Raw genomic sequence first — 14,632 nt, 5'->3', positions numbered from 1 at the left:
TCACTTCCACAAATTAAAGTCCCCATAAACTCAAAAGTGACATAGCTGAGGGCATGAGCCAGCAAAGGTTACACTGGAAGGGAAGGAGCTTTTGAGACACCTTCTTTTTTTTCTTCTGTGAGGAAGAAAAGTGGAAAACAAGGGGAGTAAAATCTTAATACTGGTGAACAAACACAGTTTGGAGAAAAAGTGTGAACCTTCTCTTTAAATCAGCCAATTCACAGCTAATCAACTCCAGGTCTTGTCCTGTACTTTGAGGACAAGATTTTTGGTTTATCATGCTGTATGTATTTTTTATTTCTGAACGCATTCAGTTACTTACCTGCACACCTGTTCAAATGACAGGATTTTGGAATGGCGGAGGAATTTGCCACTAAAGCACTGGAGCTGAAACCGAAGTCTTACGAAGCTTACTATGCAAGAGCAAGGGCCAAACGCAGCAGCAGGTGAGGAGGGACACAGAGAAGGGTGTGAGGGACCAGTTTCTGCCAGCCTGTCACATCAAGTGTGGGCACCCACCCTGTAAAGCCAGGCAATGCCCCCATGGGAAGAAATGCTAAGGAGTGTTCATTAGTGAGATCACAAACGTCCTGAACTCCAAAGTAATGCCCTCCCTCACTTGGTGATTTCTGCGTCCAAATGTTCTGGGAGATCTTTGTCTGGACATCTTACAACACTGGAGACCTGTGCACCAAAGTGGGGTGTTCTTTTTCAAAGTGCACTTTAGTTTGACCACAACTTGGACTCAAAGCAGAATGTGACTCATGGCCTGTACAGAACATTCAGCTGGTGTTGGGAGGTGCTGGGGGGATCACACATGGGAGCTTTTCCCCCATCTGGGTGGGTTTTCCCAGATCACAGTCATGTTCAAACACATAGTTCTGCTCCGAAGTGAACAGCGTCCCTGTAAATTACACCCCCCTTCCCAAACCCCCACCTCCCTGTTACACCCCCTAGGCTGGCCTTTCCCTCACAAAGACTTCCCTGGGCTCACAGCCTCTGGCACATTGCTTGATTGCTTCGTTCCAAAGAAGTTAGCCAAAATCCACTGCAAAATTGGAGAGACAGGCCTTGCCCAGAGCGCTGACCTGTGGGAGCCCCTGAGCTCTGGAGCCAGGCCTGACGCTGTGTGGTCTTGGCATCAGGCAGGAGTTAAATTCTCGCTGGCGTACATGGTTGTAGCTCTGTCAGAGCTTGTTTACAGCAGTCGGTGAGCTGGGCTTGTGTGATCAATGTGTTGGTGTCCCCTTCTCTAAAACAGAGGTGATGCTCATGTTGATGCTAGGGGGAGTAATTAATCAGCCCCTAACGTAAGCTGCAGAGGCAGGTGTGTTTGCTAGTCTGGGTTGTGCCATCTAAAGCCTGTGTTCCCTTCTTCTCTAGAATTTTCCCTCTCTTTGGATAGCATAAATCCAAGGGAGGCCCATAAGGCAGCGTGTGAGATGTGCAGCAAGCAGTAGCACCCGCAGCTCTCTCCCTCAGTAACAGGCACAAGCCACTTTATTCCCCTGGAATCTCTGAAAACAGCTCCATCCAAATCCAGAGCGCTTTCAGTTCTCATTTCTGTTCCTTTGTCAAGCAGGCAGTTTTCAGCAGCCCTGGAGGACCTGAACGAGGCCATCAAGCTGTGTCCAAACAACCGTGAGATCCAGCGGCTGCTGATGCGGGTGGAGGAGGAGTGCAGGCAGGTGCAGCAACAGCAGCAGCAGCAACAACAGCAGCAGCAACAACAGCAGCAGCAGCAGCAGCAGCAGCAGCCATCACCTCCACTCCCAGTGGAGCCAGAACCCGAAGCCCAGCATGAAGAGCTGTATTCTGTGCAAGATATCTTTGAGGAGGAATACCTCGAGCAGGATGTAGAAAATATTTCCATTGGCTTGCAGACAGAGTCCAGGCCAAACCAAGGGCTGCCCATCATCCAGAGCCCACCCCAATCTCCAGCTCACAGGGACTCAGCCTATATTTCTGGCTCACCTCTTGGCTCCCATCAGGTCTTTGATTTCAGGTCCAACAGCTCTGTGGGTTCACCAACCAGGCAGGGATACCAGTCCACATCTCCTGCTCTGTCTCCAACACACCAAAACTCACATTACAGACCCAGTCCTCCACACACATCCCCGGCTCACCAGGGCTCCACTTACCGCTTCAGCCCCCCTCCCGTGGGAGGCCAGGGCAAGGAGTATCAGAGCCCGCCGCCGTCTCCGCTGCGCAGAGGCCCCCAGTACCGCGCCAGTCCCCCCGCGGAGAGCATGAGCGTGTACCGCTCGCAGTCCGGCTCCCCGGTGCGCTACCAGCAGGAGCCCGGCGCCGTCTCCCAGCTGCCCGGCAGGCCCAAGTCTCCTCTGTCCAAGATGACGCAGAGATCCTTCCAGATGCCCCAGCTCCCCGTGGCCGTGCCGCAGCCGGGGCTGAGGCTGCAGCCGGCCAAGGCGCAGATCGTGAGGAGCAACCAGCCCAGCTCTGCCGTGCATTCCAGCACTGTCATCCCAACCGGTGCCTACAGCCAGGTTGCCCACTCGATGGCCAGCAAGTACCAGTCGTCATCAGGGGACATGGGGGTCAGCCAGAGCCGCCTGGTCTACCAGGGCTCCATCGGGGGCATCGTGGGTGACAGCAGGCCCGTGCAGCACGTGCAGGCGAGTCTCAGCGCCGGAGCCATCTGTCAGCATGGAGGGCTGGCCAAAGAAGACCTTCCACAGAGACCGTCCTCGGCGTACAGAGGGGGGATGAGATACAGCCAGACGCCTCAGATTGGGCGAAGCCAGTCCGCCTCCTACTATCCGGTGTGCCACTCCAAACTTGACCTGGAGCGTTCTTCCCTCCCCGCCAACCAGCTGGGCTCTCCAGATGTGTCTCACCTCATAAGAAGGCCCATCACAGTCAATCCCAGCGAAATCAAGCCTCACCCACCGACTCCAAGGCCTCTACTCCACTCTCAGAGCGTTGGCCTCCGCTTCTCCCCTTCCAGCAATAGCATCTCCTCCACCTCCAACCTGACTCCCAACTTTCGCCCCTCTGCCTCGATTCAGCAAATGGAGATCCCCCTGAAGCCAGCCTATGACAGAGCGTGCGATGAGCTGTCCCCGGTGTCGCCCACGCAGGGGGGCTACCCCAGCGAGCCAGCCCGCTCCCGGACCACGCCGTTCATGGGAATCATAGATAAAACTGCTCGGACTCAGCAGTACCCCCATCTCCATCAGCAGAACCGGACCTGGGCTGTGTCTTCAGTGGACACTGTCATTAGTCCTACGTCTCCTGGCAATCTGCCCCAGCCGGAATCCTTTAGCCCACCCTCTTCAATCAGCAACATTGCCTTTTATAACAAAACCAACAATGCACAGAATGGCCATTTGCTAGAGGAAGACTATTACAGCCCCCATGGGATGCTGGCCAATGGGTCCCGGGGAGACCTCCTGGAGAGAGTCACCCAAGCCTCCTCATACCCCGACGTCAAGGTGGCAAGGACGCTGCCCGTGGCGCAGGCCTACCAGGATAACCTGTACAGGCAGCTCTCCAGGGACTCCAGGCAAGGGCAGACGTCCCCAATCAAACCAAAGAGACCATTTGTGGAGTCTAATGTGTAAAAGACACTTGTTGGAGTGAGACCCTCATGTTTTCAGCACACACTTCCAAGCTTGATTTCCATGCATACTATTATAATTATTATTATTACTATTATTATTTTTATTTCTCTTTGATAGCTACATGATCAAGTTTCTCCGGTACTTTATGTGGTGGTCAGACAGCCATGCACGTGCTCCAGCCCTTTTGTTCCCCAGCTGACTGTGAAGCCAACATCAGCCGAGCCAGTATCATTTGCCCAATTCCAGCAAAGTTCCAACCAGGATATCTTAGTCCATGGTGTGGGGTGGTCCAGAGATATCCCTACGCAGCAGGAGGTAACCAGCTCTTTTTCAAGAGACAATTGCCTTGGATTTTTAAATTGGTGTCTTTTGTCTCAATGATCTCTTACTCAACTCTGATGGGAATTCCTAGGGAATTCCACAGGAGCCTTTCCCAAGGCTGCATCCACAGGTCCCCGTGCCAGCCAGGTTGTTTGGCTCTTTGCCCCAAAGAGGGGAATACCCTCAGTGATGTGATTTAACACCACTAGCTATGCACAGCACCCACGATGCCCATTCTGATTCTGCTGGCTTACAGTGCTTTCCTTCCTTACTTAACTTGGTCAGAAGGAGTGGGGATCACACAGCACTTTGCTGCTTTCCAAGTACCTACCAGGTGCCCTCACACTGATTTCTTTGCTCTGGGGCATTTTAGAAGCATTGAGGGTGTAAGGTTGGCCCTTTGTTACGGGTTTTAATCAGCCAAGGGAGTTGGCCAGGAGCCTCTTGTGCGTGAACTGGGTTTGCACTAATTTCTTCACACTGTTGGCAGACTTCACCTCACCCACAGCATTTGCACGGGGCAAGTCAGTGTTGGGGACTTCATCTGGGAGGAGATTTATTACTTGCAAGGAAGAGCAAAAATCTGACTTAGGAAATGGTATTCAAAGAGGAAAATTGCAATTCTTACTTTTTTTTAAATTTTTTTTTATGATGAGCATGTAGAACATGGCATGATGGTCCCAAAAGAGGAAGGGTCCTTCTGCAGTCCCAGGCCTGCAGCATCCCTTCCCTCTGGCTCAGTCCTGCCAGGGATCAGGGGCTGTAGCAAGGGCTGTGCTCCTCTAAGATTCTCTGTTCCCAAAATCCTGGAAAGGGACACCATGTTCCAAACCTGTACATGGTAGAAACCATGTGTTGCTTTTTGAGAAGCTGTAGTTCAGAGAGACGTATTTATAATTTATTTATGTTATCTATTTCAGGACATTTTCCAGTTCAGGTTGGGTTTTTTCTATTATTTTCAGTTTTGTAATCAAATGCAAGTCACATCAAGACAGCACGAAAAGCAGGGGGCCGGTTCCAAAATCCTTTTTATAGGATTTTCAAAAATTTTTTTCAATTAGTTGCTGAAAATTTCTTTTGAGGTGGGGGGAAGAACTTCCTTTACCGATTCTTCTGTTCCTGGTGGGTTTGTAATCTGCCTTTTGTGTTCTGAGGGTGAAGGGTGGGATGATGGGAGGGAGAGTGATAACGCTGTAGCTTGTTTTAAAGCAAACTAGTGCCTGTTGCCCAATGCCAAACCTCACTCATATCAACTCTGGGGAGCGATTCAGTGCTGAGCAGGGGAGTGATACCTCCAAAGGGCTACTGAGAATTGATTGCAAGACTTCTTGAACCAAATCACGGGCTCCAGCCTCCGCTGGTGTGAGTGAGCATATCCCAGCAACACATCACTGCAGCTGCACCCTTTCACACCAGCTCAGGACAGGGTCTGGAACTCTTTAAGCAAACCCTGGCTTTGATGGGGCTTTTTTCTTTTCCCTGTGTGTGGCTCAGCACATCTCATTGCTGTTTCATTGCCTAACTTGCTCAGAGCAAGCTGGGACATGCACACCTTGGGCCAGGGGAGGCTTGTGTCTCATAGACACATGGAGAGCATTTGGAAAAGAGGGTTCCTCTATGAGTTTTGGCAGTTTTGGGGTGCCCCGGGGGCCGTTTGGTCTTTGTCAAAGCCAGTATTTGGATTGAGGTTGGTGTTTTTTCTTCCTTGAGGTGCAACCCAATGCTGACTCTGCTTTATCCCAGGGCTCTGTAAATGGGGGCTGGCTGGGACCCCTTTGATGTGGGGACACCCAGGTCTGTGCATGGTTTCTCTCCTTGCAAATGGGGTGTGATGGTTTTCCTTCTTCCTTTCATTTCTGAAATAACATGCTCTGTATTGTAAGGAATAACTGATTTCTCCTCCACATCCCACATGCCCATAGCTGGGAGACGTGTCCTGGCTCTGGAGCAGCATCAGTCACTTTGCTTAGTGCCTCTCATCCTCCAGCTTTCTGCCTGAGTGAGTGGCTTCCTACCTTTAGTTGCTTCTTTGAAAGGAAAAAGCAACCCAGCCCAGCCCTGTGCCTGCGTTTCCTGGCCATGGGTGCTCTCCCCTGCCACGCCAGCAGGGTGGCCCAGGGGCAGTGACAGAGCTGCCCACGCTCTGCTTTCGCCACTCACTGCCTTGTGCTCCCAGTCCTGTCCTTCAGAACATCCCCCCGCAGCACTCCTGTGCGTAACTCCCCAGTTTCTGAAGATGTTTTAAGAGAAAACAGCTCACGCTTTTAACACAACCACAAAGCTGAAGAAGGCTTGAAACACTGCAGCATGCAGGTTTTTTCACAATTCCACGTGTTACATTTTCCACGGGATTCTTGCACTAATGGTTTTCCATCTGTTCTCTCTGTAAATGGGTGCACTTTACTGTTTGGATTTGTTACTATGATAAATACTGGATATTTAAGCGTGAGTAGTGTCTTCATTAGAGAAATAGCAAAACAGCTCATGTCTCTTAGTGTATTTTTCAAAAAAAAAAAAAGAAGAAGAGAAAAGAAACAAAGCAATGAATCATAACATTTATAGCACAAGAACTGATTCCTGTATATAAGCATCAACAGATTGAGTAATTTTTGAATACAAAATTATTTGCAGTGGTTTTAAAGCACTTCCCTGGCAATTCTCTTAGGGACAGTTGAGGCAGGATGGCTGCTGTGGCCACCAGGTGGGTAAGAAGCACATTTCTTCCTGGAAAAGCTGTTCTTGCTCAGTCCCCTACGTCTTCAAAGTCATGATTTGGTCTTTGCATTAGGAGAAGCAGAGGTCATTCTGTGTTGTGCTGGCGTGGCCCCAGTGTGCTTAGGGGAGCACAAGGTCAGATCTCACCCTGAGGGCCCTTCATCCTCTTCTCTTAGATCTGGGTCTGACGATCAGGCCACACTGTGGGATCACATTCAGTTTCAGACACTGAGCTGTCCTGTATGTCTGTGCTATGTATTTAATTACTTTTTGAGTAATTAAGATGCAGGTCAATGCTGCCAGCTGGTGCCTTCATGCCCTCCTGACTGCAGTGGTACCACTGGCAAGCCCCACCTTCGAGCAAGCAGGATTTTGGGTCCACTAAGAATAGCAGGTTCTTGATGACATTGAAACTCCAGTTTTCATTCTTGGGGTACATGCAGAAGGCAGTGCCAGAAGTGATGCTGAAGCTGACCCCTTTCTTTAGCCAACCTTCCCACCAGGTGTCTCCCATCCTCACCTGTGGCTGCTCTGAGACCCCGGTGTGCTGCCACAGAGCTGGAATCTTCTCTCCCAGCATCAGGTGTGGGTGTCTGCCCCGTCCATCAGTGAGGGTTCATTGGCTCTTGCTTTTCTCCCACATTAGGAGGATGCTGTGGTCCCAGGGGAGTGGACACCCACGTGGTGGGGAGCTCTGCAGAATCCCACCAGCCAGGCTGGGAGTGGCATCAGAGGGCTTTGGACACAGTCTTGAGTGGGCATCAAAGTGTTGAGGAAAAGGAAGGTTTTACAAAGAGAGATCCTTTTGAGATCCGTCTCCAAAGGAGGTACAGCCTGAGCTGCCTTCTCTGTGTCACCGGTTGGGAGGACTGTGATGGTTCCAACAATCTGAAATGTGTGTCTGTCCATCTGTCTGTCTGCTGTGGCACCAGTGCCCAGCTCAGTCTGTCTGAGCACTGAACTTTTTGGTTATTTTTCTTTAACCTGGCTGTGAAGAAAACCGCGTGGCTGGTGTGAACGCGTGAGCGTGGGTATGCCAAACACCGGAGTCGTGCTGGGATTAGGTCTGGAACCAGGCTGGGTGGTAAACTGGGAGCGGTTCAGTCTCCTTTGCAAAGGTTGCTGTATATTCAGGGTTACCCAGGAGAAGTCTAGCTAAAACCGAAGTGCCAGCTCTGCCTTATCTAGAGAACCAAGCAAGCCAGCGTGCCTGCTCGTCCTCCGCCTTGCTCGCCCGCGGGGGTCCATAGTGCGCTGCCGCGAGCTCCTTGGTGGTTGTGCTTTGCTGTACTCTTGGCAATTCAAGGTAACTCCTCTACTGGTTTATCAGCCTTTACCCAAGGGCTTAGGGAGAGAGCTGCTGTACCTGCTGGGACCTCTGCAAATCAAAGCCTTCACCCCATGCCGGCTGCGCTTCGCAGGCTGGTGGAGGGTGTGTTGGACACAAAGCACAATGGTTGAAAGTGAATCTGCGTTTTTTTTCAGCTTTATGTGAATAATTGCTGGATTTTCATTCAATCAAACTCTTTTTTCTAATATAAACCACTAAGGGCTCAATTCTTTAGCAAGATGCATTCGTGTCCAACTCTCGACTCTACAGCTGGATCTCACCAAACTGGTACAGACCGACCCAAGAGGTCACAGCGAGCGCGGCCGTCACGGGGAAAGCCAACAGACACCCAGCCCACCAGCTGTGTCCTTCCTCCTGCTCCTTTTCTAGCTGTCACGGTACTGGGGAGTCAGCAGCCAGGTCCCATCTGATGGCTGTGAAAACAGAGGGCTGCTTTGCTAAAAGACTTTGTCCCTTTGGGTGATGCTGTCCAGGGACGGCGGTGGGGAGGCAAGTCGGGGTGGGAATGGGCAGGTGGGAAAGCCTCGTGCCCATAGGGCTGGGTCCCCACAGGTCTGCCTCGCTGTGCACTGCTCAGCCAGCCACTGAGAGCAGCACTGTGTGCTACATAAAAGTCCATTGTGTTGCTCCACTGATAAGCCAGAGACTCGTGTGGACTCTGCCAGTACTGCCGGGCTCATCCCTGTCCAGCCTTTTCTTTGCCATAGTGTTGCATTCAGCGTTCCATCTCCTTTCTGTCTTCACACCCGAGAGGATCTGAGTTGGGTACAAACACGTCCACTACACCTGCCTTGTGCTTTGTACAACTGCCTGGTTGCCATCCTCTGAGACACTTGCTGGGAAGATCTTTAAGACACTTAAATTTTCCTTTAGCTTTTCTATAATTCAGATGTAAAGGACTTTCTCTCTGTACAGTATATTATCCAATGCATGTTCTGTTCTCTCTGATATATTGAACACCACACAGTTGTGATATTGTGCAGTGGGAAGAGCAGCCCCTGCCAACAGCAGAGGCCTTCGCCTCTCATCTCTAAGGAAAGAAGAAAACATATTTTTTCCTTTGCTGTATTTGCTTGAGCAGAGTTTTCTTGTCTGTACATGTGAGCTGTGAGATAGATGTGAAAAGTTCAAAAGAATGCATTCCCCCCCCCAATGTATACAGATTGTAATCTGTACAATGAAAACTGTATGTATGAAAAAATGTACCTATTTATAAATGGTTAACACTTGGAAATGGTGTCTGGGCTGCTATTTTTCCCACACTGGGGTCAGTGAAGGAGTGTTCTGATGCTTCTTGGTGTGGAAATGATGGTTGGGTTGGGTCTCACAGTCACTGCATGGGGGTGGGGACGGAGACTTGGGAACCACCAGGAGTGGGGGGCAACAGAGGCAGCACCACTGCTGCCACCAAAAAAGGCATATAATGATAGAGTGGATAATAATTATAACACCCAGTGCATGGCCGGACCCTGGAGATGGGCCCATGGGGTCCCTCACACAGCTACCACTGACAATCCCACCCCTAATGCCCACCCACCCTCCCAGCCCCTCAGGCAGCTCCTTTCCCAGCTCCTGCCCAGGTGTGTGGGAGCTCGAGGATACCCCAAAACTGTGATCTAGGGGGCAGAGTCAGGAGGACAGGGTTAGCTGCAAACATTTATTAGGTCAAGAGCATCCACTGAGCAAACACATCATGCGTGGGGAGAAAACACTTCAGACACGAGGCTGCTGAGCCTGCACAGGCACAGGGTCACTCGGAACCCCCAGGGAGCCCTTTAGGGGAGCATCCCATGCTGAGGGAGAGGGGCTGCCACATCCCAGTGGTGGCAAACATCCCCTCTGCCCACCAGCACTGGGAACAGCCTAAAGGCTTTGGCCCACAGTGCAGAAATCTCCGCTCCCACTCCATCCCCAGAGCAGGGAAGAGGAAGAACCCGGAGACCCCTCTCCTGTGCCCCTGCCAGCCCCTGCCCTGCCCACAGCACTGCCATTCCCACAGGGCTGGGATGGGTTCAGGGTCACCAGGGCCTGGACAGGACAGAGCTCAGGATGATTAAGGCCAAGCCAAGCTGAGTCCAGCGGGCAGCATTGCACCAAGCATGTCCTTCCCCAGCTGTCCTCGTCACCCTGGGCTGGGCAGAGATGCAAACCACCAGGGACAGGGTGCACAGGAACATTTCAGACATCACAAGGAGCCCATGCTGGAGACCAGGAGCTGCAGATGTCACTGGCTGCCACCACCAGGGCTCTCTCCTTCTGTCAGGGTCTTGAAGTCCATGGACAGGGCCAGCTCCTCTGCCAGTGGTGGGCGCTTCCACTCCTCCCGTGTCAGCACGTAGCCCACCACCAGCCCAAAGGCCACCAGCAGCACCCCCAGGGTGTTGGCCAGGATGCCCTCAGGCACAAAGTGGCTGTAGGAATCGCTGCAGGCATAGAGAGGGATGCCCAAGCCTTAAGGGATGGGTGACCTATCCCTGTCCTGGCTGGGACCCGCTCCTCATCCCCATCCTCATCCTTCAGACACACACCATGGCAAAGGTCACCCACCTGATGTTGAAGAGGAGCATCTCAGTAATGCCCAACAAGCAGGAGGTGATGGAGAGGATGAAGAGGGTGATGCCAAAGAAGATGTGCTGGGGCTTGTACCACCCTCTCAGCGAGAAGGAAGCACCAGGGAACAGAAAGAAACCACAGCCCAGGAACCACTGTGGGGACGCGGGGATGTCACAGGTGCTGCAGAGCCCCTTCCCTGCCAGGGGGGCCAGGGGCTTCCCAGCCCTTACCTGCAGGAGGTAGAGCACAAAGGTGGCCATCCCACACCAGGAGTGCAGGCTGTACATGTCAGGGATGCCCTTAGCCCGGTGGGACTCGAACACAGCGATGATGCCTGAGGAGAAGAGTCCATCACCAGCAGGGCTGATCCTGCCCAGTGCACCCCTTCCAGCCCAGAACCAGCAGGGCTGATCCTGTCCAGTCCACCCATCCCAGCCCAGCCCATCACCAGCAGGGCTGATCCTGCCCAGTGCACCCCTTCCAGCCCAGAACCAGCAGGGCTGATCCTGTCCAGTCCACCCATCCCATCCCAGCCCATCACCAGCAGGGCTGATCCTGCCCAGTCCACCCCTCCTATCTCAACCCAGCATCACCAGCAGGGCTGATTCTGTCCAGTGCACCCCTTCCAGCCCAGAACCAGCAGGGCTGATCCTGTCCAGTCCACCCATCCCAGCCCAGCACTCACCCACGAGAGCAATGACCAGGGCCAGGCCGTGGAGCAACGCGTGCAGGGCCTTGGTAGAACGCTTGGCCTCATGCCTGAACACCCGGTACACCAGGAGAGCTGCGCAGAGAGGGCACCTGAGCATCCACAGGGCTCACCCAGCCCTGCCCAGGGATGCTGCTGCACCCTCCCCGTGTCTTTTGTCACCGCTTTGCCCCCTTCGTTCCCTGCCTGACCACAGCTGCAGGCTTTGGAGGCTGCAGCTGGGACAGGGCACGCGTGCCCCCGTTCTGCTCACCGTCACCTTGGAGGAACACCATGCCCAGCACCATGCACAGGGGGTGGGTGTTGAACTGCAGGGGGCTGTGCCAGGCCACGCCGCCCCGGTAGCGGCCCAGCCAGGCACCGGTGGTGCCCAGGAGGGTCAGGCCCAGCAGCTGCGACACGGCCACGTACGCCGAGAGCCCGCTGGGGCTGGGGGGCGGCGGGGCCGCATCCATGGCAGCCTGCGGGGACAGAGAGGAGGGGGCAGCGAAGCCGCAGCGGCCCCAGGCAGGTCCCGGTTGGCCGAACCTGGGCTGAGGTCCGGCTCCGAGCAGCGTCCGCCACCCCTGCTCCACCCTCACCTGCCACGGAGCCGGAGCTTCCTGGTCCCGCTGCGTCACCCGCACCTGGAGGTGGCTCCCAGCCGCCATGGCACACCCATCCCCGCGCTCCTGCACCTCCTGCCTGCTCCCGGACTCCTGTCCAAGCCTCCTGCACCTCCTGCCTGCTCCTCCTGCACCTCCTGCCTGCTCCTGTCCTTCTTCCCAACCCTCCTGCACCTCCTGCCTGCTCCTGGACTCCTGTCCAACCCTCCTGCACCTCCTGCCTGCTCCTGTCCTTCTTCCCAACCCTCCTGCCCCTGCCTGTGCCCCGCGAGCCTCACTCCTCCTGCCCCAGCCCTCCTGCAACCACCGCCCCTCCATCCTTACCCCTCCATCCTTGTCCTTCCGTGCCTGTCCCTGCCTCCATCCTTTTCATCCCCGTCCCTCCAACACTGTCCCTCCATCCCCATCCCTGCCACTCCGTGCCCATCCCACGTCCCACCTTCACCCACTCGCAGACCCCCACAACAACCCCCAAACCCTGAGGGGAAGGAAATGCAGGGGTAAGCAAGGGAGCCCCTGCATGGTAAAAGCAATGGCCCCTGGGGACATGGGGCTGAGTGAACATCTGTGCTGGTGGGGGGGACACACACAGGGTGTCACCCAACCACAGCTACCCCAGAGACCCTTCCCACGGCCCCCACCACTCACCTGCTCTGTGCTTTGTGCTGGGCTATCCCTCAATCGATCAGAGCCACCTCCACCACTGTCACAGCCACTTCTTCTCTTCCCTGGCACCTAGAGCCAGCAGGTCACACGTCCCCTCTGTCCTGGCCCCTCTGCACTGCCTCTGGGGAGGAGCCCCCTGCCAGCTGTGGCAGACAGACCCACGATGCTGCCGGGACTGGGGGAGCATGGAGAGGGGGAATGCATTAAGACCACGCACACACTTTATTCCCAGCCACCTTTATTGGATCAGCCAGATAAATGGGTTAAGGGAATTGGTTTATCCCATTAAGTTGCACTGCAAAGGCCGCCTGTGTCCAGCCTCACTGCCTGGGGCCATGGGGTGGGATGGGCAGGGGGACCAGGCTGGGGGGGACAGTGAGAGGCACCGGCTCCCCCCATATCACAACAGCCTCCCCCAAACTCTCATCACACCGAGGGGCTGCTGGCACATCTGGCAATTGCAGACACATGTAGCCCTGCCCTGCCCTCCCACCAGATGCAAACATCTGGCCCTGCTGACCATCACACAGGGCAAACACAGTCCCCAGCAGCACTGAGGCTGGAGGGACAGGCAATGAACACCCCCAGCCACAGGGCCTGGCAGCAGGACACAGGGCATGCCTGTGGGAATGGGATACTCTGAGTTGCCCATTAACCACCACTGAGTGCTGGGAAAACTGGAGGTGACTGGACCCCTTCCAGGACCTGCCCGTTCCCCTCCCAGCCTCTGTCTCCCTGCACCCCCAAGCACATCCACAGTTCCCCCTTCCCAGAGCAAATCCGGTGCTCCTTACATTTGGCAGGGAGTTTTCTCTGGTTAATCTGGTTAATCCCCTTGGGGGGAAGGATGCGTGTTCAGCCCGGGCCCCCCTCACGGTGGCCTCTCCAAAATGCCAGGGGGGGCTCAGGGACTGTCTCTGCTCTCCGTGGGGGCTACAGGCTCATGCAGGGGAGGGGATTCTCTCCAGTTCATAGCTGAGGAGGGTGTGAGTGACATTTGGAGGGGCTGAGGGCAGATCCCCACACGGGCTGAAGGCAGATCCCCACACGGGCTGAAGGCAGATCCCCACACTGCTCCCCCGCGTTCCCCAGCCTACCTGTGGGTGCCTGCTGCCGCTGCCTGTGCCAGGCCCAGCGGTGACAGTGTCTGAGCAGGGACAGGGCCACGGCGTTGGCACGGCAACGCGGCGATGACAAAGCGAGGGGGAGCTGCACCCCAGCGTGGCTGCAGGGGGAGGCTGTGAGGAGCAGAGGCAGGGGGGGCTGCAAAAGTGACAACAGGGGGATCACCACCGAGCAGGGTCTGTGCGTTCTGGGGACAGTCCCTGAGGAGGTGGCTCACTAACAGTGTGTGTGACACCCCCACACCCTCACACTGTTCCAGGCACCCACCTGAGCCCCTGCGCGCTGTGACACCCCAAACAGGCCAGGAGCGCCAGGCCCTGCCGGCCCAGCACAAGGCCAAGGACTGTCCCCTGCACAGGGCCTTTGTCACCATTTAAGTTGTGTTTGGGCCTTGGTGGCTCGTCCCTGCAGCCACCAGCAGCCCTGGAGTGACATCCTGGGAACCAGAGCCCCTTGGCTGGGCTGGTGGATCGGGGAATGGCAGAGGGGAATGGCAGAGGGGAAGGGCAGAGGGGAATGGCAGAGGGGAATGGCAGAGGAGAATGGCAGAGGGGAATGGCAGAAGGAAATGGCAGAGGGGAATGGCAGAGGGGAATGGCAGAGGGAAATGGCAGACATCACCCCCCCGGCCTCCGTCTGCCCCACCGCCAGCCCTCCCAGCACACCGGGCACATCCTGCACTGCCTGCGGAGAATCCCTGAGGGAGAAAGGGCCTGGAGACCCGACATGAGGGGAAATAAGGGAACTGGGGGGAGAGGAGGGGTGTCCCCATCTCAGCTTTTCCTGGCCGAGTGCGGGCAGGGCCCCCGGGAATGCAGCAGTGGGGCGAGCGGCACCTGCGGACCAGCCCATCGCTGTGTCCGTGTGTCCGTGTCCCTGTGTCTATCTCTGTGCCTGTCCCTGTGTGTGACACCGCTAGATGTCACCAGGAGCCCGCGCCGCGCAGCGCCCTGGGGAGGGAAGGAGGGAGGGAGCGCCCAGAGGATCTGGAGCATCCTCGGCC

General features: G+C 55.2%; 2 protein-coding genes across 8 annotated transcripts in view; one reads left to right on the top strand and one right to left on the bottom strand.

The window, feature by feature from the left end:
• The window catches only part of TANC2 (tetratricopeptide repeat, ankyrin repeat and coiled-coil containing 2), a 144,091-nt gene extending 134,886 nt beyond the window's left edge, over positions 1-9,205 (top strand). For all 7 annotated transcript variants that reach the window (XM_058041839.1, XM_058041840.1, XM_058041838.1 and 4 more), the window contains 2 exons: positions 346-446; positions 1,583-9,205. In XM_058041839.1, coding sequence (XP_057897822.1) covers positions 346-446; positions 1,583-3,584 — 2,103 coding nt within the window. In that variant the 3' untranslated portion in view covers positions 3,585-9,205. The remainder of the gene's footprint in view (positions 1-345; positions 447-1,582) is intronic.
• A 418-nt stretch (positions 9,206-9,623) lies between these two features.
• On the bottom strand, positions 9,624-13,728 carry LOC131094278 (transmembrane ascorbate-dependent reductase CYB561). The gene is made up of 7 exons (XM_058041842.1): positions 13,602-13,728; positions 12,487-12,679; positions 11,487-11,694; positions 11,210-11,308; positions 10,755-10,858; positions 10,519-10,676; positions 9,624-10,394 (listed from the first exon to the last, which is right to left on the bottom strand). The coding sequence occupies exons 3-7, from the start codon at positions 11,686-11,688 to the stop codon at positions 10,196-10,198; spliced, it is 762 nt and encodes a 253-aa protein (XP_057897825.1). The 5' UTR covers positions 11,689-11,694; positions 12,487-12,679; positions 13,602-13,728; the 3' UTR covers positions 9,624-10,195.
• Between the last annotated feature and the right edge of the window lie 904 nt (positions 13,729-14,632).

This window comes from Melospiza georgiana, chromosome 28, assembly GCF_028018845.1.
Source record: "Melospiza georgiana isolate bMelGeo1 chromosome 28, bMelGeo1.pri, whole genome shotgun sequence".
Taxonomy (NCBI): domain Eukaryota; kingdom Metazoa; phylum Chordata; class Aves; order Passeriformes; family Passerellidae; genus Melospiza; species Melospiza georgiana.
Note: the sequence above shows the minus strand (reverse complement) of the source record. Positions and strands in the feature narration are given on the sequence as shown.

Coding starts and splice junctions, on each gene's coding strand:
- LOC131094278 (XM_058041842.1), bottom strand. CDS start 11,688: ATGGATGCGGCCCCGCCGCCCCCCAGCCCCAGCGGGCTCTCGGCGTAC. Junction 10,677..10,754: donor TTGTGCTCTACCTCCTGCAG/GTAAGGGCTGGG, acceptor GCGTCCCCACAG/TGGTTCCTGGGCTGTGGTTT. Junction 10,395..10,518: donor ATGCTCCTCTTCAACATCAG/GTGGGTGACCTT, acceptor CTATGCCTGCAG/CGATTCCTACAGCCACTTTG.